A 25,150-nucleotide genomic window follows, 5' to 3' on the forward strand; every position below is an offset into this window, starting at 1 on the left:
ATTGCGCGCCCATCGTCCCCTCTCGCTCGCACCCGTTAAGCGTACAAGTATCATCCTCCAACTAAAGATTTTTTAAATAATATTCATGTTGATCCATTGCGATCGGATCACGCTGTAATTTAGAAAGCAGCCAGCTTCACTCATCTTATCGCTCCTCTCGTTATCTTTAAATTTCTTAAATGTAACCCTCTCGCTCGTTCACCCTCAAATAAGTTTTTGTTCGCTCGCTCTTGTTTACGCGTTCGTCACCATCGACTACGACTCGCGATCCTCTTGCGGAGTATTTCGCTTTGAAATATAATATTAAACAAAAGGTTAAACTATGAGGATACATAACTGTGTAGGTCCAAGGCTCAAGTGTTTCTTCCTCTTCTTATTCTTATAATAAGAAAATTTTTGAAAGATGTTGCGACGTTGCAATTGTTGCAAGGGAGTTTTGTACCGACAGTACCAAGAGTCTAGTACGATTCGTACGTTCACACCGTTTAGTTTATAGTGACGGTGAAAAAAAATATTTTGAAAATGGAGAAAGAAAGAATTTCGGAAGGACTAGACGAAGCTATTAGTGAGGACGACTTCAGGCCTTTATGCTTCTTTAACATTGTGAATGATGACAACGGCGACGATGACAATAACGCTAATGAAGTTTGGGGGGCTCGTGCGAATCATATGGATGAGGTGGAAGAGGAAAATGAAATTAGAGAAAATCCTAAGGGGAAAAATGAAGAAAAAAAATCAGCGCCTGACGGAGATGCAACAAATGTTCGACCAGATGTTTAGTGAAATCGGTGATGATGTTGTAATAACTGAAGTCACCACCGAAATCACCAATCAGACAATGCACTGCCGCATCTTTTTTTATTACACTAACGATTATCTATTTTACTGTATACCATGCTTTATGGAGGAACAGTTATTAGCGCATGAAGATTTTAAAATGGTGAGATGTCACCGCACTGAGACGTATGAACTTCTTATGTCTGAACAAACCATCTTCTGTGATAAGTGCCAAAAATCATTGGGTATTATCATAAATACAGAGATGTGTCAGACATGTAATGTGTAAACGTCACCAATGCCTTTGTCGTCACCGTCATCGTCGTCATTTGTCATCATAGCTCATGTTGTTTTTATCAATTGCTCATGTCGTTTTTTATCAAAGCTCATGTTGTTTTTTTTATCAATTGCTTATGTTGTTTTTATCAATTGCTCATGTCGTTTTTTATCAAAGCTCATGTTGTTTTCTTTATCAATTGCTTATGTTGTTTTTATCAATTGCTCATGCGGTAGTGATTTCTTGCTCATGTTGTTTTTATCAAACTGCTCATGCGGAAGTGATTCCTTGACAAGATCATCAAGGAGCTGCACGATTTATGGAATCCGTAAATGGTAAGCATAAAGAGAAATTTAAAAAAAAATATTTTTTATTCATATACAGGGTGTCCGAAATATTATTAGCAATATTAAAACTGTGGGTAGGGAATCAGATTTGGAGACGAAAAGTCCTTTACGAATTTGTAAAATTCGTAATCATTATTGAAAAAAAAATTAATTTGTCTAGCGCATGAGCGACAAGGAAGCTGCGCGTGAGTGAGCGCGACAGGCGAATGGTTAGAAATGGCGCCGTCGTCTGTCGCGCTTACTCACGCGTAGCTTCCTTGTCGCTCATGCGCTAGACAAATTAATTTTTTTTTCAATAATGGTTACGAATTTTACAAATTTGTAAAGGACTTTTCGTCTCTAAATCTGATTCCCTACCCACAGTTTTAAAATTGCTAATAATATTTCGGACACCCTGTATAGTATTATTAAAATTTTTTTTATATTACAGAAGGATTATTTTGGCGCGAAGCAATTGACGCCTTCATCGAATTGCAAAAGAATAATTTCCATTTGCGCGAAGCCAACGTCACCGGCGCCTTCATCAATTTGTAAAAAATAATATGTTTTGCGCGAAGCCAACGTCACCGGCGCCTTCATTATATCGTCACCATAATCATCACCATAATCATCACAATAATCATCATCATCGTCATTATTGTCATCATATGTATCACCATCATCATTGCTCGCGTCGTATTAATTATTTATTCATGTATAATCGTTTATGTATAATCGTTCATGTATATTATCGTATGTATTCTCGCGTAGTGTATAAGATTGATAAAAATTCTCACAATATACAAATTCATCCATTTAAAAACTAAAAATATTTTTAAAATCTGAGCTCCAGGAGCAGCACGAGCTTTCATTATTTTTTTCCGTACAGTTTTAATGTTAATGTTAGTGGACAAAATAAATCTTACAGAAACACTAAAGATTAGTATGAGAATTACAAATATAAAATCCGGGTGCTTTTGTGTCTTTAATTCTGATAATAGTCTTTAGTGTTTCTGTAAGATTTATTTTATCCACCAACATTCGCAATGTATGGGAAGAAATTAATGAGAGCTCGTGCTGTTTCTTGAGTTTTCAGATTTTGTATCGCTAGGATTAAGCTCTTACCATTCCAATCTGTTTTAAAATAATGTAAAATTTTAAAAGATATAATCAAAAAATGTTAAAAATCATAGGATAATATCATTTAAAAATAATTAGTTTGTACATCGCTAGGATTAAGCTCATACTATTCTAATTTGTATAAAATAATGTCTGAAATAATGTATAATTTTAAAATATATAATCAAAAATGTGAAATGGAAAAAATCATAATATAATATCATTTTCAAAAATAATAGTTTGTACATCGCTAGATTTAAGCTTTTACCATTCTAATTTGTAGAAAATAATGTACAATTCTAAAATATATTATTAATAAAAATGTTAAAAAATGGAAAAAAAATTTTCGTTTTTTTAAACACCTTGTATTGCTTGCATTTCTTACTATTCGGTTTCGCGTTCAAATATCTATTATGCTCTCTCACACTCTATCTCACACTCTTTCTCGCTCTATCTCACACCCATTAGTTTCTTATGGTCAAGTGTCGTTTGCGTTCACGCTCGCACTCTTTCACTCATATCTCCCTGTTAGCAATCGCTTCAAAATGTGCAACATGCATGCTTTCAACCGCTTTAAAAAATGTGCAACCTGCATGCTTTCGCTAGATACGAATCTTTTTATGCCTGGTGGTAAAAAATCTTTTTGTATTTTATGGTTCACCTAAATTTTTTTACATATGTACGCTTATGCGAGAAAAATATATTTGTTCTCCGTCAGTGTCTCACGCTTTCTTATCGTTTATTTTGACCACCGAGTTTGCTTCTCCTTCTTCAAACACTGCGTGAGCAGTGAACACCACACGGTTTCGTCGTCATTCGTTGTCTTAACATCGTATAGAGAAGGATCTCTATGAAGAAATTTTTGTGGCCTATGTCTCTGAGTTAAAAAAAATTTGCTGTTGTAGTTTTGCTGTTTTTGTAGTTTTTTGTACAGAGTATAAAATAAGTAAAAATGGCTTATTTTGGAAAACAAGGTACGTATCTTATAAATTACAATTTATATTGTGGTATGATTAGGACCTTCGTTTCCGATAGCAGAGCGAACGGTTGTGTGTCTGAGCGAGTGCATGTAGAAAAAGGTTTCGGGGGAGTAAAATAGTTTTTCAGAGGTAAAGGGTTGGTTTGAGGGAAAGAGGGAAGGGTTTTTAAGAAGGGCAAGTGAAGGGAAAGAGCAAAGGTAAGAATAAAGGGAAAAATCGGGGAAGGTAAAAAGAGGAGTTCATTTTGAGGTGTCACGTGCTGACAAATTTAATATTTTAAATAATAAACTGTGGGAATAAACTTTGGAATGCAACGAAATTTAAAACCTATTCTATTTTAAGAACAATAAGCGACTGACACTGGGTGGGACCGAGCCGGTTACCATCGGGGACCGAGGCGAATAAGCTATATGATTTTATCGATCGAACATCAACGGGTAGAGCTGTTACTAATTAGCTATATTTAATTATCGATCTGAGATACCCTTCCTCCTTGATTTTGAAGAAGTGGTGAACCAAGTCTTTAGCGGGGACAAGAGGATCCACATTCTATAAAAGAACGTGCGAAGAAGCGCGGGCAGTTAGTAAGTTAGATGTTAATCAGATAGTCAGTTAATTAACCAATCAGTACGGAGTTATCATAAGGCACTGTGAACGAAGCGATTGATGGTCAGAAAGAGTTGTTTGAACTCGATCGAGATTAAAGAGAAATTGAGCGAGAGGACCAAGGAAGTTGAGCTAAGACTCTGAGAGATTGAGAGTTGAGGATTTTTGGAAAGATTGTAAGAGATTTTTAAATTTAATTGGAAATTTAAGGTAAATATTTTATTTGAATAAATTGTTATTTGTTAATTTTATTTCAATATTTAATTTTGATTTAACTTGATTTTGGTGTCGGAATTGAAAGGAGTTGAGTTAAAATACTTTTGATTATTATTTATTCCTTGGAGGTGTTTCTGTAGAACCTCGCGAACGAAGAGTGTCGCGTTGGGTTTGGTCGCTTCTTTATGGAGCGCGCGCAGAAAGATTTCCGAAGATTTTCTGCTGCCGTCGCTAAACAAAGAATTTAGATTCTGAAGTTTTTAAATGAAGAAACGCGCCGGTAAACAAGTTCAAATAAAACGACTCCGATACCAGGTCAAAAGAGCCCTTGAAAATAAACAAAATCCTTTCTCCTTAATCCAGAAATTAAATCAAATAACTGAATTAAATAAATTAAAATATAAATTAATTTTGATTGATTTCCAGATCAATTATCCGAATTTTAATTTAATTCCTAAAACTGATCCGCGTTTTGTGACTTACAGAAATCTTTATCTTTTCGGTCCAGACGATTAAAAGCAAAGAAATAATTTCGCAATCCTTGTCCGGTCCCGGGTAAAGTTCTTAAATGAATTGACTCAAAAACGGACTAAATAATTACGTTTATCAGGACGTGACAGTTATAAAATTTTTGGTGACAGCGGTGGGATAGCAAAGGATTGTGAGGAAAATTTTGAAAAATAAACTCAGGATAGAATAAGAAAATTTTAGAATGGCGGTTCAACGTAGTCCGGTACAAGCAAATTTAGGAGCAAGCACTAGTGCAAATGAAGGAAATGAAAGGGAAGGAACAAGTGAGGTAGATGAATTACGGACATTAATTAGGCAACAGAATAATGCAATACAAAGATTACAACAAATCGAGTCGGGTCAAACAGCGAGTGAACGTTCACCTCAATCGGGAATAACCGAAGGAATTTTAGGAAATTATTTTCGTTTTTCATTGAAAGATGCGTTAGAAGCAGTGCCGAGTTTTGACGGAGAAAATATTTCGTTTGTATATTTCGTAGAAGGATGCGAAGAAGCACTTTCCATGGTCGCACCTTCTCAAGAAATAAATTTAGTAAGAGCGGTTCGAAACAAATTAAAAGGGGACGCACATAGGTCAATTTTGGGGAAAGCATTTAATAATATGCGAGAATTTGTCGAGTTTTTAAGAACAAAATATGGGCCGAGAGAATCAGTTTATGAAGCTCAGGGACGGTTAGCATATTTATGTCAAAAGAAGGATGAAAAAGTTGTTGCATACGCTAATCGAGTGAGAGAGTTAGGGAAAAGAATTTTAGATGCTCAGAAAAGAGAGACAGGAGAAATAAGTGAAGAATTTAAGAAATCTGTTGACGAACATCTTAAAACAAGTTTTTTACGGGGAATAAATAAAGAGATAATAATAAATAAAAAGGGATCGTTTGATTTAGTTGAGGGTCGCGCAATTGAAGCCGAAAAAGAGTTAGAGACATCGAATATGATAAGACGACTTGTACTAGCAGAGAATACGCCTATGGAAAAAAGGGCATCGGCACGTCGCGTAGAAGCAGAAGTAGTGAGTTGTCAATACTGCCAGAAGAAAGGCCATACAGCTGATAAGTGCTGGCAAATAAACAGACCGCAAGTGAATAGGAACGGTAACCGGAACATGTTTAATACACAAAGAGATAATGCCGCAAATCAAAATAATAATTTTAGGCGTGAGCAAACGACATTTATGAATCAAAATCCGATCAATCGTCAACAAAATTTTAATACTCGAGGAAATAATTTCCTGAGACCAAATTTTAATTCTCAAAATCGAAACTTAAATAATACAAATCAAAATTACAATCATAATGGTTTTAATCGGAATACAATAATTTGCATGTATTGTAAGAAACCAGGACATATTTTGAAAGAATGTCGAAAGAGAATTTACGATAATTCTCAACAAAATTTTCAAAATCAGGGAAACGGGCAGATTCCCGCGAAGAATGGGGCGACTCCGGGAAATATCAAAACTCGCCCTACGCGAATGATTACGGGAGAACCAGAATCTCAGAGCGAACAGTAAATATAGCCCGAATGGACGATGTTCCATCAGTAAATTTGGGAAGCATTAATTTTACTAAAAAATTAAGATTACTTGTTGACAGCGGCGCTGGGCCGAATATAATTAAAAGAAATTTTGTAACAACAGATACTCCCATTGAACGGAACGAAATCTTAAAACTAAGCGGGATAACGACGCATATTGTAACCACCTTAGGACTGGTACAAATAGATATCTTAGGATGTCGAGTCAACTTTCACTTGGTAGAAAACGATTTTCCGATTCCGCAGGATGGAATTCTGGGTTCAGATTTCTTTAAGCAATTTCAAGTAAAAGTAAATTATGAATTAAATCAGTTAGAATGGAACAACGTTCGCGTACCGTTTGCCGAGAGAGAAGAAACATTTGTAATTCCTCCCAGAAGCATTAAACAAATGCATATAAAAATAGCAAATTCAGAATTAAAAGAAGGATATGTTCCGCGATTAAATGTAACGCAGGGAGTCTACTTAGGAGACGCTTTAGTTACAGTTAAGGATGCTAAAGCATATTTGCAAATAATAAATACAACTGAAGAAGAAGAAAGAGTATATATTCCGACAGTAAAGATTTATGATTTTGAAATGGAAGAAAAACAGGAAACAGAATTAGATATTGAGGAAAGCTATTTAGGTAGCAATAATCAAAACTCAAGATCATGTTTTACGATTAAAGAAACAGGAAGAAAAGATAAAATAATTAATTTATTAAGATTAGAGCACTTGAATAAAGAAGAAAGATTACATGTTGAAGAATTAATTGAAAAAAATTCAGATTGCTTTCATTTGCCAGATGAACCACTTGGGCATACGAATATTTTAAAACATCGCGTTCCGACGGTAAATGAAATACCGATAAATACGCGACAATACAGATTTCCAGTAATACATAAAGAAGAAATAAATAAACAAGTAAAGGATTTATTAGATCAGAAAATAATAAAACAATCAGAGTCACCGTATAACACGCCTGTATGGATAGTTCCAAAGAAAGCAGATTCAAAAGGACAGAAACGCTGGCGCATGGTATTAGACTTCCGTGCATTAAACGATAAGACGGTAGGCGATGCATATCCATTGCCAAATATAACAGAAATATTAGATCAATTAGGAGGAGCAAAATATTTCTCAATATTTGATTTAGCCTCGGGTTTTCATCAAATTAAAATGCATCCAGACGATAGTCATAAAACAGCATTTTCTACTCCACATGGTCATTATGAGTTCGACCGAATGCCATTTGGTTTAAAAAATGCTCCGGCAACCTTTCAAAGATTAATGGATTTGGTTTTAACTGGGATGCAGGGGAATGAAATTTTCGTTTATTTAGATGATATAGTCTTATATTCAAGTTCATTAACGGAACATGCAATTAAATTTGAAAAATTAACTGCGCGATTAAGACAAGCGAACTTGAAATTTCAACCGGATAAATGTGAATTTTTAAGAAAAGAAGTAATGTATTTAGGGCACATAATTGGAAAAGATGGGGTAAAACCTGACCCTAAGAAAATTGAAGCAGTGCAAAATTTTCCAGTACCTAAAAGTTCGAAAAATGTTAAACAATTTTTAGGGCTAGCAGGATATTATCGTAGATTCATTAAAGGATTTTCAAAAATCGCAAAACCATTAACGAATTTATTAAAGAAAGAAGAAGAATTTAAATGGGAAGAAAAGGAGCAAGAATGCTTTGAAATTTTAAAGGAAGCATTATGTAAAGAACCAATCTTACAATATCCAGATTTCACCAAACCATTTCTTTTAACAACCGATGCATCCGGGATAGCAATTGGAGGAATATTAAGTCAAGGAACAATTGGCAAAGATCAACCGATAAGTTATGCATCACGGGTATTAAATGATGCAGAGAAAAATTATTCAACGATAGAAAAAGAATTATTAGCGATAGTATATTGCGTGCAACATTTTCGACCTTATTTATATGGAAAGAAATTTATATTAATAACAGACCATAAACCATTAACTTGGTTGAATAAATTAAAAGATCCTACTTCACGACTCGCACGATGGAGAATTAAATTATCTGAATATGAGTATGAAATTATTTATAAACCAGGGAAAATTAATGCAAATGCGGACGCGTTATCACGTAACCCTATAACCGGAGTATACCCGATACAACCAGACCTGGACGCAATCGAAGAATGCTCGGAAGATGAGGAGGCCAGAGAAAGAAATGCAAATCCGAAACCATTGGTAGCCTCGCCAAGAGAAGGAACAATGAAAGAAGAACCAGAACCGATAACAACTGGAATGCAAACGCGAAAAATGACGGAAGGAGAAAGTGTCCCTTTCACTAAAAAGGAACTAAAATTACCATTATTTTATGAGCACACATTTCAAGCGGAAGTTCATTGAAATCCAGAGGAACGAATTAACATTGAAGAACAAATAAATCCTGAGGAAATAATTAAAAGAACGAATTTAAGGAAATTAAGAAATAAACGAAAGGAAGAAGAAAAAAGGAATGAAATAGCAAATCAATTAGAACCAATTGAGGAAGAAATTTTAACAAACACACTTGAACAACAAATTGTAATACCGCCAAATCTTCAACAAATAATAGAAAGATTATCTGAAGAATTGGAGGAAGACGAAGAAGAATATAATCAAAGAAAAATAATGCCAAATGAATTAAACCAAAGAATAAGCATAAACGAAGAAAATTTTGAAATAGAACAAGAATTATCAGAGGAAGAAGATCAAGATGAACAAATTTATGAAAATGAAGGAAATTATTTTAAAGGAAATGAAGAAGAAAGCGATTCAGATTCAAATTTTGAAATAAATTTTAATGAAATGGACATCGATGAATCAACACAAGAAATGGAAAAACAAATGTTAACTCGGAATCAAAAACAAAGTATAATTAATAGTCGAGATCAAATTTTTATGCGGAAAGAACATTATTTATATTTTCTGACTGCAGATCATAAACCATGTGATGAAGGAAGAAAACAATTATATAAACAGAATTTAATACCTAAAATTAGAGAAAAGACAGTAGGAAATATTGAAGTAATTAAAAAGGGAAATAAATTTCATTTAATTTTAATTTGTAAAGAAAATAATAATGAAAAAATGACCAGAGAAACGTTATTATTGCTTACTCAGAAACTACGTGAAATCTTTAAAGGAAATTTAATTGAAATAGTTAATATTGCAAAGACAGAAGTTGATAATGTCGGATGGAAAGAAATTTTAAATCAAATTCAAGAATCAATTAGAGGAATGCCAATTAAAATCATAGTGTGTCATGGGCTTGTGATTATTCCAAAAATAGAAAAACGAAAAAATATTATTGAAGAATCTCATTCTTCAAAAATCGGGGGTCATAAAGGAATAACCAAGACGTATAACAGAATTCGGCAAAAATTTTTCTGGAATAATATGAAATCTGAAATACAAAATTTTATTGATCAGTGTTTACAATGTCAGAAGAAAAAATTAATAAGAGTAAAAACCAAGCGACCCATGTTAATCACTGACACACCTTTTTCGTCATTTGAAAAAATATCAATGGACATTGTCGGTCCATTACCAGAAACCACAAAAGAAAACTCCTATATACTAACAATTCAAGACCATCTAACTAAATTTTCCTTAGCAATTCCTTTCAAATCAATTACTGCAGTTAAAGTTGCAGATGCTTTATTAAAATATTTTATTTGTATATTCGGTGCACCTAAAGTAATTTTAACTGATCGAGGAACAAATTTTATGAGTAACTTAATGAAAAGATTTGCAAAACAATTTAAGATTAAACAATTCAGAACAACGGCCTTCTATCCACAAGCCAATGGAGCTTTAGAACGGTCACATTTGGTTTTAGTAGAATATTTAAAACAATATGTAAATAAATTCACTGAATGGGATGAATTATTAGAATATGCAACATTTTCTTATAATACAAGTGTTCATGAATCCACTGGATATACTCCCTATGAGTTGGTATTTGGTAAAATAGCCAGAGAACCATCCAGTGAAATAATTGATGAAATTAAAGGAGAAACATATGATGATTATTTAAATAAATTAATGACAAATATTCATACTGTTCAAGAATTGGCAAGGTAATGTTTAATTGCATCCAAAATGAAATCAAAATTTTATTATGATAAGAAAATTAATCCACAAATATTTCAAATCAATGATCAAATTTTCCTTTTAAATGAGCCAAAGAAAGGAAAATTAAGCGATCAATATTCGGGACCTTTTACAATTTTGGACATTTTACCAAACGGAAATATTAAAATATGTGTAAAAGGAAAATTAAAAATAATTCATCCTAATAAAATTAGGAAAATGAAAAATTAAGAGATTTAGTATGTGCCGCTAAAACATATTCAATCTCAAATCAATTATTGTTTTCATACAGATGAAGGCAATTATTAGCGTGATGATCATCGGACAACTATTAATAAACGGAACTTATGGAATTATCGGATACGACTGCGGAACAACGAATTTAAATATAACAACAGTGTCGTTATTAGAGATAGAAGAATGCGACATACCAATAATTGAACCACAAGTGGTAGATGTGCCGATACAATTATTACAGTTATCAAAATTCGAATCAACAAATGTTATTCAATGTAAAATAATAATATCAAGAACAGTCTTTTATTGCGGAATGCACTCACACGTATCAATAGTTAATAACGCATTCGCAGAATATATACTTGATACTTCAATTGATCAATGTAAAACTATGCACAAAACAGGAACACTAATAGTAAATACGAATAATATCATAAGCGGATTAAAAATAAATCAAACAACAACACGACCAATAATTTTTGCGGGATCAGTTACTACAGACGGAAAATGTTACGGAACTCAATATTCAGATCCTTACGGAACATGGCAGAATGTAGTTGTTCAAGGAATAATTAAAATAACGCTAAGCTCACATAGAGCAGTAACAAATATTGAAACAAATCAAATACATTTAAATACGGGAACAGCATGTCAATATTCAGAAGGAGAATGTATAGATATCGAAGGAAAATTTTCATATTGGGAAACAATACCTCATGATCATTGTAAATTCAATAATTATGATGTTTTATATGAAGGAAAAGCGAGAAAGATGATTAGCAAAATTAATGAAAAAATGCAAACTGTTTATTCCTTGACAACTAATGATGTCACTTTTGCATTAACGCAAATAAGCGAAGATTATCCTTGCGGACATACATTAATTAAAACAGAACATCCAAAATTATTCATTTATGAAACAACTAAAGGAGAATTGTTAACACGAAAAAAATCAATTGCGGTAGAGAACATCGATATTTTTGCATATGTAAATTCAAAGTTTGTCTATGTAGAAAGACATTTAAGAACACAAATTAATTATTTATATACGGATATCATAAAACAACGGTGTGAATTAGAACGTATTGAAGAATACGCTGAGCCTCGCAACACAAGCACCGGATGAATTTGCATACCAGATGATGAAAGGACCGGGATACATGGCAACGTTATCGGGAGAAGTCGTACACATAACAAGATGTACACCAGTAGAAGTAATCGTACAACATACACAAGAGTGTTATCAACAGCTACCGGTATCAAGAGAAAATAAAACATATTTTATGTCACCGCGTACTCATATTCTTTTCGAAACAGGGACGCAAGTTCCATGCAGCAGAATTTTACCAACGATGTTTTACTTGCACGACGGATGGTATAAAATAACGCCAAATGTTGAGTATAGTAAAACACCAGAAACAATTAAACCAATGACGAAACCAACTTGGCATTACAACGATCCAGGATTTTTAGCAGCAAGTGGAATTTATACCACGAAAGATTTGGAAAACCTCAGGGATCATATTATGTTCCCTTCAGAAAAATCAAGCATTTTAAACACCGTAGCACGAGGAGTACGTGGGGAGCAAGTATTAACGCAAGGGATTTCGTTATCGAATTTGATGGACGAAAAAACCTTGAAGAAAATCACAGAAAATGCTTGGAAGAAAATTTGGGGAACATTTTTATCAGTCGGAAATGCTAGTGCAGGAATAATTGGCATATATTTCTGCATTAGAACAATGAAATTAATTATCGATACCGTAATACATGGCTATGCGTTACACACAATATACGGATGGTCATTACATTTAATTGGAGCATTTTGGGATTCTGTTACGAATCTGTTGATACACTTGGCGCAAAGGAAAAATCATGAAGAAGAAAAGAAAATTACAAGAAATCAAGAAGACAATAAACAAGAAGATATCAAAGAAGAAAACAATCAAATCAAGAACGAACAACAAGAGGATTCAGAAAAACTATGCCTGGAACAACAATTAACAGCGCGATACACCATCGAAGAAGAAAGGAAACCAGCGGAAAGGAAGATTGATAATGAACAATATAATATTTATCCACGTTTATAAATCAATAAAGAAATAATAATATGAATTTATTTTAATTAAAAGAAACCAAATTAATATTATAAATCATAATAAAATGTATAACAAATTATTTTTTTTATAGAAATGGAAAGCTATATCCAAGTACACGATTTAATGAAGATGTTAAAAACGGAACAAGTAGTAAAAGTAATAAAAGTAGAATCACCAAACGCAATATATATACAATTCAAAAAAGGAATGGATGAACATAAAGAACTGATGGATTATTTTGGAAAGAGGATGGAAAGAATAAAAGATGAGAACATATTATTCCCGGACGAAATTAAAAAAGGAAAAACGATTGCAATAAAAGAAAAAGGACGATGGCAAAGAGGAAGAGTGGAAGAAGAAATAGATTTTAACCAAATAAGAATAGATTTAAAGGACTCAGCACAAGAGGTTTTAAGATCAAAATTAAATTGTTACAAATTAGAAGAAAGATTTAGAGAAACCCCATGGCAAATCATTAAATGCAAATTAACACAAATTGAACCCAAAACAAGCTGGGGTTGGGGTGAAAGAGAAAATAAAATGATTAAATATCTTTTGGAAGGACAACAAGGAAAAATAAAAATAGAAAAAGTTATCAACTATGAAGAAGTAGCAGTAATATTTACAAAAATTTCAAGAGGATATGAAGAAAAAGAAGACATAGGAACTCAACTAATTAAAAAAGGATATGCAAAGAGAAAATCAGCAAATAAATTTTAAGATATAACAATTAAATAAATATTATTAAGAAAATAATGTATAAAACAATTATAAAAGAAAATTAATTTTAAATCAGTAAAAATGAATAAGAAAAGTCGATGTAAATAAATTTTAAAGTATAGTAGTTAAACCTTTATAATGGTCAAGAAAAAAAGGAGCAACAGAATCCAAAACAACGTTATCTCTAAGCTCAGGTAACATGTCTTTATTGAATCATTTAGTCAGTCGGCAATTAGCAGCCAGAGAGTAAAGATCGACGAGAAAAGAAATTAATATAAAGAAATTTAGTGTTCAGTGAAAAAAAAAAAAAAGGGAGATCATTTCAGCTAAAGGAAAATTAAATAAAGGAAAAGAGGAGCTTAGAGGTAACAGACTTTAATAATTTCTAAAAAAATAATAAACAAAATAAAAAATTAAATTAAACAAATATAAAATTAATTTTCTTTTAGAAAAATGGAAACAACAATCAGAAAAATAAATTTAAGGAATTTAGCCAGGGCGCAATTTGAAGTGCGGGTAGTAAAGGTAGAGACGCCGGACACATTTTATGTACAATTAAAAAACGGAGCAGACGATCACAAAGAACTGAATGAATACTTACAAAAAAGGATGGAGCGTATAGGGCGAAATAAAAACTTATTTATGGAACAAATATTTGTGGGGAAGGAAGTTATAACAAAGGAAAGAGGAATATGGTACAGAGGAATAATCGAGGAAATCAAAGAACACAAAATAACTGTAAATCTAAGAGATATAGGAAGAATTATGGAGACAGAAAAATATAACTGCTATGAATTGGAAGAGAGATTCAAGGAAACCCCGTGGCAGGCAAATAAATGCAGCCTGGCCCAAATAGAACCCCGAACGAGCCGGGGATGGACAGAGAAAGATATTAAAACGTTTAAATATTTAATTGAGGGATATAAAGGATGGATGAAAATTAAAGAATGCATCAACGAATATCATGCGGTGGTGGAGATAACAAAGGCAGCGACAGCGTTGGAAGAAACCATAGAAATAGTAAACGAAATGATTAAAAGAGGATGCGGAAGAAGGGCCTATCATATTCGCAGACCGTACCAATTTGGAATGGCTATACCGGAAGACAGAGAAGAAAAATAAAAATACGAAATAATAAATATTTAGAATTTATAATAGTTTATAACATCATACTCATAAATTTAGCATTATATATTATACAACAAATTGAAATCTTAAATAACCAAAAATATTATACTTAGTAATATAGAAAACTATAAAATTAATCAAATATATACAATAACATTATCAATAAGATACTATATATAATTATATTGATGTACATGACCTAAATATTATACATTATGAAAGTAAAATATGTTACACCTTATATTATATTGTTAAAAATTTCTACTCAAAAGTAATTAAGGAAACATTATATTTAAATAATAAAAAAAAAAAAAAAAACATAAAAATAATTTCAAATAAGATTCATAAAAAAAAAAAGGAAAAAGTGAGCGTCTAAAGAGCAATTTAAAGAAAACATAAAAGAAATAAGCGTCAAATAGCCATAAGTTAAGAAAAATATGTAATTCTTATGAAATTTTTTTTTTTAGATATTTTAATGCTTGCCATACGTAGTAACATAATGTACTACGTATGACTTAAGGGGGAAGGTGTCACGTGCTGACAAATTTAATATTTTAAATAATAAACTGTGGGAATAAACTTTGGAATGCAACGAAATTTAAAACCTATTCTATTTTAAGAACAATAAGCGACTGACACTGGGTGGGACCGAGCCGGTTACCATCGGGGACCGAGGCGAATAAGCTATATGATTTTATCGATCGAACATCAACGGGTAGAGCTGTTACTAATTAGCAATATTTAATTATCGATCTGAGATACCCTTCCTCCTTGATTTTGAAGAAGTGGTGAACCAAGTCTTTAGCGGGGACAAGGGGATCCACATTCTATAAAAGAACGTGCGAAGAAGCGCGAGTAGTTAGTTAGTTAGATGTTAATCAGATAGTCAGTTAATTAACCAATCAGTACGGAGTTATCATAAGGCACTGTGAACGAAGCGATTGATGGTCAGAAAGAGTTGTTTGAACTCGATCGAGATTAAAGAGAAATTGAGCGAGAGGACCAAGGAAGTTGAGCTAAGACTCTGAGAGATTGAGAGTTGAGGATTTTTGGAAAGATTGTAAGAGATTTTTAAATTTAATTGGAAATTTAAGGTAAATATTTTATTTGAATAAATTGTTATTTGTTAATTTTATTTCAATATTTAATTTTGATTTAACTTGATTTTGGTGTCGGAATTGAAAGGAGTTGAGTTAAAATACTTTTGATTATTATTTATTCCTTGGAGGTGTTTCTGTAGAACCTCGCGAACGAAGAGTGTCGCGTTGGGTTTGGTCGCTTCTTTATGGAGCGCGCGCAGAAAGATTTCCGAAGATTTTCTGCTGCCGTCGCTAAACAAAGAATTTAGATTCTGAAGTTTTTAAATGAAGAAACGCGCCGGTAAACAAGTTCAAATAAAACGACTCCGATACCAGGTCAAAAGAGCCCTTGAAAATAAACAAAATCCTTTCTCCTTAATCCAGAAATTAAATCAAATAACTGAATTAAATAAATTAAAATATAAATTAATTTTGATTGATTTCCAGATCAATTATCCGAATTTTAATTTAATTCCTAAAACTGATCCGCGTTTTGTGACTTACAGAAATCTTTATCTTTTCGGTCCAGACGATTAAAAGCAAAGAAATAATTTCGCAATCCTTGTCCGGTCCCGGGTAAAGTTCTTAAATGAATTGACTCAAAAACGGACTAAATAATTACGTTTATCAGGACGTGACAGAGGTTAGGTTGGCGGTGACGGGAAAAAACCGTGGGTAAGACAAAGGAAAAGAGGAAGGCAAGGGGGCAAAGGAGAGAGGTAGAGGTATCAAAGACAAAGGGAAAAGAGATAAAGAAAATTGAAAAATGAGCGAACAGGAAAAAGGAAATGTGGAGAGTGGAAATGAGGAAAGAAAAGAGGAAAAAGGAGAAGAGAAAATAAAAAAGAAAATGGGAAGGCCTGCAAAGGTAGAGATGTTAAGAAGAGAAAGGGCTAACAGCATGCCAATTTTGGAAGCGTGGAAGCAAGGAGAGAAAAGGAAGGAAAGACAGGAAGAAAAAGGCGAAATAGAGGGCTTGGAACGATTTAGGAAAAGTGTGAAAGTGTACAGATCACCGGTGAAAGCAACAGGAGAGGGAGGTGAAGGGGGAATAAGCAAAGAAGGTTTTGAAGAGGTAATAAAGGAAATGAGAAGTGGATTTGCAAGGATTCAAGCGCAAATGGAGGAAGTAAGGGAAATAAAGGTACAAATAAGAAAAGAAATAGAAGAATTGAAGATAATATGGAAAAAAGAGAAGATAGACTTAGAGAAAAGAATGGACGAGATGGAAAAAAGAATAAGGGAAAAAAAATATAAGGGAGGTAAACTGGAAATACCAGAAGAAATACAGGGAAAGGTTTTGAGTTTAGAAGAAAGAACGAGAATGCTGGAAATGGCAAAAGAAAGAGAAAAGAAAGAATGGAGGAAAAACAATTTAATAATAAGAGGTATAAAGATAAAAAGTGAGGAAAAAAAGGCGCTGAAAGAACAAGTGGGAGAAATAATAGAAGCAACAGGAGTAAAAGCAAAGATAGAGGATGTAAATGAGATAGGAGGAGTAAATAAAGGAGGTTATGGTATGGTGTGGGTAAAGATGGAAAATTTTAAAGAAAAATTGGAAATATTAAGATGTAAGGGAAAATTAAAGGACAGGACGGAATGGATAGGAAACGATCTGACAGAATACGAAAGGAAAGTGGAATGGCTCATAAAGAGAGAAGCGGATAAATTGAAAAGAGAAGGAAAACAGGTAAAAATAGGGTACAAGAAGATATGGGTAAATAAAGAAATGTGGATATGGGATGACCTGAAGGAAGAATTGAGAAAATGGGATGGTGCGAAAGAATTTGAAAAAGAAGGGAATAAAAGGAAGAAGGTGATAGCAGATAGACTAAATGCAAGTTTTTAAAAAGAGGCGGAAGAAGAGAACGAAATGAGCTGGAAAAAGTGGAGAGAAAAGAGGAGGAAGGAGAAAAAGAAAAGGATGAAGAAAAAAATAGAAAAGGGAAAGATAAAAGGCAAAAAAAAAAGAAAAGGAGAAAAAGTAGAAAGGAAAGGAATAGGCGGAGGTAAAAGACAGAAACGTGAGAATAGTTTTTTGGAATGTGGCAGGAATAGAAAACAAGGATGAAGATTTTTGGAAGAACATGGAGAAATGGGAGGTGATATATATGTGTGAAACTTGGTTGGAAGAAAAAAAATGGAAGGGGTTAAGAAGTAAACTGCCAAAGGGCTATAAATGGATAAATAAGGGGGCAGAAAAGAAAAATAAGAAGGGGAGGGCGATGGGGGGAATGGTGATGGGATGGAGGGAGGAATTGGAAGGAGAGGAAGAATTAGAATTTAAAGATAGAAAAGGAATGATAGGAATAAAGATAAAAAGTGGAAAGGTATGGTGGAAAATAGCAGGGGTATACGTAAATGAGGATTTAGAAGACATAACAGAGAACAGGAGAAATTGGATGGATGAAAAAGAGGAAGGAACGAGATATCTGATAGGAGAAGACTTTAATGTGAGGACGGGAGAAAAGGGCGGGCTATGGGATGAGGAAAAAGAAGAAGAAGACAAGGAAGAGAGAAAAAGGAAAACAAAAGATAAAAAAATTACAGGAAAAGGAAAAAAATTTTGTAAAGCTCTGGAAGAAGCAGGATGGGGAATAGTTAATGGTTGTACAAGAGGAGATGAAGAAGGTGAATGGACATATGTAGGGGGAAGAGGAAAAACAGTAATAGATTATGTGATCAGTAATGTGGAATCAAAAGGAGAAATAGTAGAAATGAAGGTGGGGGAAGAAGTGGACTCAGACCACTTACCGTTAATAGTGACGATTAAAAGGGAGGGAGAAAAGAGGAGAAGATGTAAATATGGTATAAAAAAGAGCACGAGACTGGCTTGGGGTGAGAAGGAGAGGAAAATGTTCAGGGAAAAATATAAAGAAAAAAGAGAGAAAGAAAACAATACGGAGGAAAATTGGAGAAGTTTTAGTAAGGAACTGGAGAAAACGAAGAAAGTAGTTAAAAAGGAAATGAAAAAGAGGAGGGGAAAAACCAAAGAAAGATGGTGGAATGAAGATTGTAAAAAGAAAAAAGGTGAAGTAAAAGAAGAAATGTTAAATTGGAGGAAGGGGGAAGGGAGTGAGGAGAATTACAAAAGAAGAAAAGAGAATATAAAAACTATGTGAGGAGAAAAAATTGCAAGAAAAGGTGAGATGGGAGAAAGAAATAGAAAAGATTAGAACAGAGGGAGAAGTATGGAAAGTAGTAAACAAAGGAAGAAAAAAAGGAAGGAGGAAAAAATAAAGATTGAAGAGTGGGACGGATATTTTAAGGAAATGTTAGGAGGAGTGGAATGGAGAGTAAGAGAAGAATTAGGAGGAAAGAGAATAGAAGACAATGAGGAAGATATAAATAGAGAAGAATTTGAAAATGTAATAAGAAAGTTGAAAAAAGGAAAAGCTGCAGGAAGTGATGGTTTAGAAAATGAAATATGGAAATGGGGAGGGGGCAAGTAAAAGAGAAATTATGGGAAACGTGCAAAAGGGTATGGAGGGGGAGGATGCCGGAGGAATGGAGAGAAGGTGTGATAGTTCCGGTGCTAAAAAGAGGAAAAGGGGAAAAAGTAGAAGAGTATAGAGGGATAACGCTGACACAGACTGCGTACAAAGTGTATGCATCTGTGTTAGCAGAAAGACTAAGAAAGGAAATAGAAGAAAAAGGAATATTACCGCAGAGTCAAGCCGGTTTTAGAAGAGACATGGGGACAGTGGATCAAATATATGTGTTAAATTATTTGCTAAATAAGAAGATAGAAGAAAAGGAAGGTAAAATGGTAATTGTGTTTATAGATATGAAAGCGGCTTTTGACTCTGTAGACAGGAGAAAATTGGTGGAAACAATGAAGAAAAGAGGGGTAAGGGAGGGATTGATAAGAAGGTGTGAAAAAATATTAGAGAAAACGGTGAATAAAGTAAAGGTGAAGGATAAAGAGGGGAAAAGTTTCTGGACAACAAAAGGAGTAAGACAGGGTTGTCCGCTTAGTCCTAGCTTGTTCACGCTCTTGTTGGCAGACATAGATGAAGAATTAGAAAAAGGAGGATGGGGGGGTATAAGAATAAAAGACAGGAGAGTTTACTCGTTGGCGTATGCGGATGACATTGCGCTACTGGCAGAAAATGAGGCAGGCATGAAAGGAATGATTAAAAGTATGGAAGAATATGTAAAGGAAAAGGGATTGGAAGTGAATGTAAAGAAAACAAAGATAATGAGGTGTAGAAAGGGGGGAGGAAGATGGAAAAAAACTAAATGGGTATGGAAAGGGGAAGAAATAGAGGAAGTAAAAAGTTTCAAGTATTTGGGATACACAATTATGAGAAATGGAGAGCAGAAAGAGCATGTAAAGGACAGAGTAAGAAGAGCGGCAAGAATAATGGGGCAGGTGTGGAGTATAGGTAAAAGAAAATTTGGAAAAGATTGGAGTAAAAGAATATGGCTATTTGATAAACTGGTATGGTCGGTTATTAATTACGGCGTGGAAATATGGGGATGGAAGGAAAGAGAAGAGGTGGAGATATTACAGGAAAAATACCTGAGATGGGTGCTGGGAGTAAGAAGATATGTACCAGGATATATGGTGAGAGAAGAACTACAGAGGGATAAATTGAAAGGTAGAGCAGGGATGAGAGCATGGAAATATGAAAAAAGGTTAGAAGAAGGGAAAGGAGGGGTTCTAGCAAAATGGTGCTGGGAAGAAATGAAGGAAAGAGCAAGGGAGGGAAGAAGCAAGGGAAAATGGGAAAAAAAAAGAGAGGAATTTTTTGAAAAATTTGGGTGGTCGGGAAAAGAGGTGGAAGATTTAAGAGAAAGAGGGGAAATAAGGGGGGAGTATTTGGTGAAAAAAGATAAAGAATGGCAAAGAGAGGAAAGATGGAAAAAAATAAGAGTCAAGATTTAATAAGTATTATAAAAAAGTGAAAGAGGAAGGGATACCAGGATATTTGAAATTGGGATGGAAAGAAGAAAAATGGCAAAGAATGGCAAAATTTAGATTAGGGGAGGAAATGAGAGGTAATAAATATTGGGAGGAAGAGGAGAAAAGAAAATGTAGAATATGTTTGGAGAAGGAAGAAACGTGGGAACATATATGGGAGGAGTGTATAGATTGGGGAAACGAGATTAGTTGGGAGGAAATGGTGGAGGAAATTCTGGGAGGGGAAGGAAGGGGGATAGATTGGTTGGAAAATTTGGAAAGAACAAGGGAGAAAAATAGGAGTGATTGAAAGTATGAAAGAAAAAGCGTCGGAAACGGGGGTCCAAAGATAGAATTTAAGGTAGAATTAAGGCAAAACAATGTAAAGTATGAATGGAAGTGTGATCTCTCTCTCTCTCGACGCGTAGGCAATAGAATAGGAAAAAGGCGTAGATATAAGTTTTTACTTTCAGGAAACGGCTGTAAGAAGAAATAAGATTATAAAAGTAGAAATAGTTTAGAGATAAGAATGAAGTTTGAAAATATATTTTATGAAATTGTAAACAGAAAATTGGGAAAGCGAAAGTCCCGGTGTACCTCTGAGGAGAAATAAACACCTTATATATATTGTGGTATGATTATTATAACGTGTTATTATATTTTAGAGAAACGTCAGTTATGTGAAAATTTTATTAAAGGGCGTTGTAACATTAACAATTGTGATCTTGTACATACATACAAGTACTGTTTCTCGTATCAAAATAAAACGTGCCGCAACAACAATTGCTTATACTTGCACATTACAAGTGATGAGCAAGCCCGATACGAAAGAACTGGGAAGGCGTCCGATCGGATGAGGACAGAGGTGGGGCGAACACTTCAAAATACAAATATATGCGGCGATTATAAATCCGGAAGATGCCAAAGAGAGAATTGTAATCGGTGACATATTGCACATGCAGAAAAAATGGAGTGTATTATTTGCTGTCAAGAAGTATTGAGAGACACATTTGGTGCTGGAAGGTGTAAGCATGTGTATTGCTACACATGTGCGTTAAAATGTGCAGCTTACTTACAAACGGAAGATATTTTGACAATCGAATACCCAATGTGTAAATCTCGAGTAACATATGATTTCTTATATTAACAATTTTTTACCATTATTACCATTTTTCTGTCATTATATACTACATTTTTACCATTATTACCATTTTTCTGTCATTATACACATTTTTTACCACGTTTTTTCTCAAATAATGCTTTTGTTTTTTTTTGTTGTATAATCGCTTTTGTTGTATTTTTGTTGTATAACCGCTTTTTGTAGTTTTACAGTTTGTTGTAATTTTTATATATTTTGTATTTTTATATTTTTGTATTTTTGTATTTTGTATTTTTGTATTTTTGTATTTTGTATTTTTGTATAATCGCTTTTATATTTCTTTCATTTTATAATTTTTATTTACGTAGTAATATTAATATAAGATTAATATAAGGTTAATATAATGTAAAAAATGTTTTGATATTATTAATAGCATAATTACAAAAAAGCTAATTATATACGACACAGATTATAAACATAATGACAGTTCCTTTTTTAGTTCCCTTTTTAGACAGTTCCTTTTATTATCTGGAAAAGAAAAAGTATAAATTAATAAATTATCATATTGGTTATTAAGATATTGACATGTATGTACTTACATAGGTTTATTTTTACTTTTGTTTAGAAAATAAAAAAAGGGCATAAACCTTCTTATTTTCATCGCATATAAAAACCTGAGCTAGCCTGCAACAGCTCGGGTTATCGTCTTGACTGTCGCTAAACAGGCTCTCAATTACTTTGACACTTGCGATCAGTGCGTGCTCTATCTTTTATAGATACCACGGAAAAACCCGAAACTTGAACTCCTTTGTCTTAAGGAACAAAGGCCTAAGCGAGCCTGCTTAGCGACAGTCTGAATAAAGTCAGTCGCAATCCAGAACGCGTGCTTACCGTTCATTCCGGATTCTCCAACGCTTCATAATCGCTCTCGCTTGAGCATTTCTTTTGCATAAGTCCGCGCGCGACTTGTGCATTGTACAAACAACATTAAATAAAGTTCGGCATCACTTTGTTAATTTGGTGTTCGTTATTTATTCCCTCAAAACCACGCTCTTGCGCGAACATAATTTTTTGGTCTTTCGAGCCGGATACGTGAAACGAGTCAGTGTCACCTTTTACATTCGCGCAAGTGAGTGAAATTTTAGCATCATGAGTCAGGAGATGGACCCTATCTTGGCTAACCAGCAAGATTTATATGGCAAAATTGCCCGTACTTCAGAAAATCTGAAGAAGGCAGGCCCATCTAAACTCATGATCGGCAGTATCGAAGCTCGATTAAAGCAACTCGATCAGAATTGGGCCAAATTTGACAAGATTCATGACCATCTCCGTACGGAATACTGGGAGCACCTCGCCAAAACAAACTATATTAAAAATGATGAATACAGCCTTGCTGAAGTGGCATATTACGAGCAGCGCGCGGTTGTCCTCGAGCATCTTCGGCTTGCTCGTATTAAGGAAGGTGTAAAACCCGCTAACACCAGCAGCAGCACTGAGTCTTCAAGAAAGAAGCTGCTGCCTCGCATAAATCTACCTGTCTTCGGGGGACGATTTGAAGAATGGCCAGCCTTTCGAGACCTCTTTCTTTCTATCATCGACGCAGATGAGGAACTTCCAGGAGTTGAAAAACTCCATTATTTGAAGAGTGTGCTCAAAGGAGATGCAGAACTTATGATACGCAACGTCCCTGTCACTGCCGAAAATTACGAGCACGCTTGGAATATGCTTCAAGGGCATTTTGAAAATAAACGTCTTTTAGTGCGCTCTACGTACGCTGCCTTCGATGCTCTCTCGCGTATGAAATCTGAGACAAGCGCGGAGATGCGTCGAGTTTTTAATGGCATGCTACAAGCTAAAGGAGCACTGGAAGGTATCGGCCGTCTGGTTGATAATAACGACTTCTTCATTCATCATGTCATTGAGCTTTTTGACAATCATACGCGAAAGGAGTGGAAGATTGATATTGGAAATTCAAGTGATCCGCCAACACTGGACGAGGTGAAAGCCTTTATGGAACGTCGGCTCCGAGCATTGGAAGCGCTCCGTTCACCTCCGTCAATATCAGAGCAAACGCCTTTGAGATCTACTCCACGTACTCCACGCGCTTACATCGCTAAGGCGAGCCCCTTCATCAGCGGAGGTAAGCCGAAGAAGTGTTCCTTATGCAGCGGGCAACACTACATATTAGGTTGCCCCGATTTTCAACGCAAAGGGCCTATCGCACGCAAGGAATTTGCGCTTGGCCGTCATCTATGCCTTAACTGCTTCGGGAGCCATACTCTGAGTGAGTGTCCTTCCGGCAGAACCTGTGCTACCTGTCAACAACGACATCACTCCACCATCCACGAGGCCTGCGTCCCCCTTACCGCAGCCAGTTACCGTCCCGTCGGAACAACAAGTGCAAGTGCAGCAGCCCCCGGAACAGCAGAAAGAAAGCCACAAGGAGCGCCGACAACCCAGCCAGCAGCAGCGCAAGCAGCACTCCCCGCGCCAGCGGTCGTCGGCCCACAGCAGGCAGCAACAGCCCTTCATGTGCGCAGTGTCATAAAGGAGCGTAAATATGTTTTGCTTGCTACCGCACGTCTTTACGTTAAAGATAAAATGGGAAATAAACATGTTATTCGCGCTTTACTAGATTCTGGTTCTGAGGTCTCGCTAGCCTCAGAATCTTTGATGCAAAAACTCCGGCTACCTCGCGAATCCGATGCTACGGAAATTTTCGGGATAGGTGGAACAGCAACGGGTCGCGCACGCGGTCGCGTAACTCTCAATCTTGAGGCGAGCACATCGTCTCCATATAACTTTCAAATCTCAGCATTAATATTGCCTCGCATTGCAACATGCGGAGCCAAATTTGAAAATTATATTCATTTTTGGCCTCATTTGACGGGTATCGAGCTTGCAGACCCGGAATATTATTTGAATAATGCCATTGAACTCATCCTAGGAGCCGATGTTTACGCCTCTGTAATTGAGAGTGGCGTGAAAAAGGGGGAAAACAATGCCCCGGTAGCCATAAAAACCGCTCTCGGCTGGATCCTTTTTGGCACGGCGGGCGGGATACCGCCCTTGTCAAACGTAACAGTGCACCATTGTAAAGTCAGTTCTGAATTAGAAATGATTGTGAGGCAATTTTGGCAACAAGAGGAGCTGCCGAGTGCTCCTCTCGCGTTGACAAACGATGAATTGCGTTGCGAAAAGCTGTTCGTCGATTCGCATCGCCGAAATCTATTTGGTCGCTATATCGTGCGTCTTCCGTTTAAGGAGACCTCCGCCTCCTTTCATGAATCGCGAAAATTAGTGTTACGTCCTGTAACTCCACATCTCCTTTTTCCGACACATGGTTGATAAAGTAGATAATGAAAAGTATACCGAATGTATTGGTATCAAAGGAGAGGGTTCTAAGTTTCCAG

The 25,150-nt window shown here is 34.9% G+C and overlaps 3 protein-coding genes across 3 annotated transcripts in view; 2 read left to right on the top strand and 1 right to left on the bottom strand.

The window, feature by feature from the left end:
• LOC139110388 (uncharacterized) overlaps positions 1 to 25,150 on the bottom strand; it is a 243,124-nt gene that overhangs the window by 23,445 nt on the left and 194,529 nt on the right. The gene's annotated exons all lie outside the window — the stretch shown is intronic.
• LOC139110444 (uncharacterized) lies at positions 10,762 to 13,525 on the top strand. The gene is made up of 3 exons (XM_070670254.1): positions 10,762 to 11,694; positions 11,786 to 12,788; positions 12,897 to 13,525. Exons 1-3 carry the CDS (start codon positions 10,762 to 10,764, stop codon positions 13,523 to 13,525), a joined length of 2,565 nt encoding a protein of 854 aa, XP_070526355.1.
• On the top strand, positions 22,887 to 25,085 carry LOC139110456 (uncharacterized). Its single transcript, XM_070670265.1, has one exon. The coding sequence runs from the start codon at positions 22,887 to 22,889 to the stop codon at positions 25,083 to 25,085; it is 2,199 nt and encodes a 732-aa protein (XP_070526366.1).

This window comes from Cardiocondyla obscurior, linkage group LG20 (genome assembly GCF_019399895.1).
Source record: "Cardiocondyla obscurior isolate alpha-2009 linkage group LG20, Cobs3.1, whole genome shotgun sequence".
NCBI lineage: Eukaryota > Metazoa > Arthropoda > Insecta > Hymenoptera > Formicidae > Cardiocondyla > Cardiocondyla obscurior.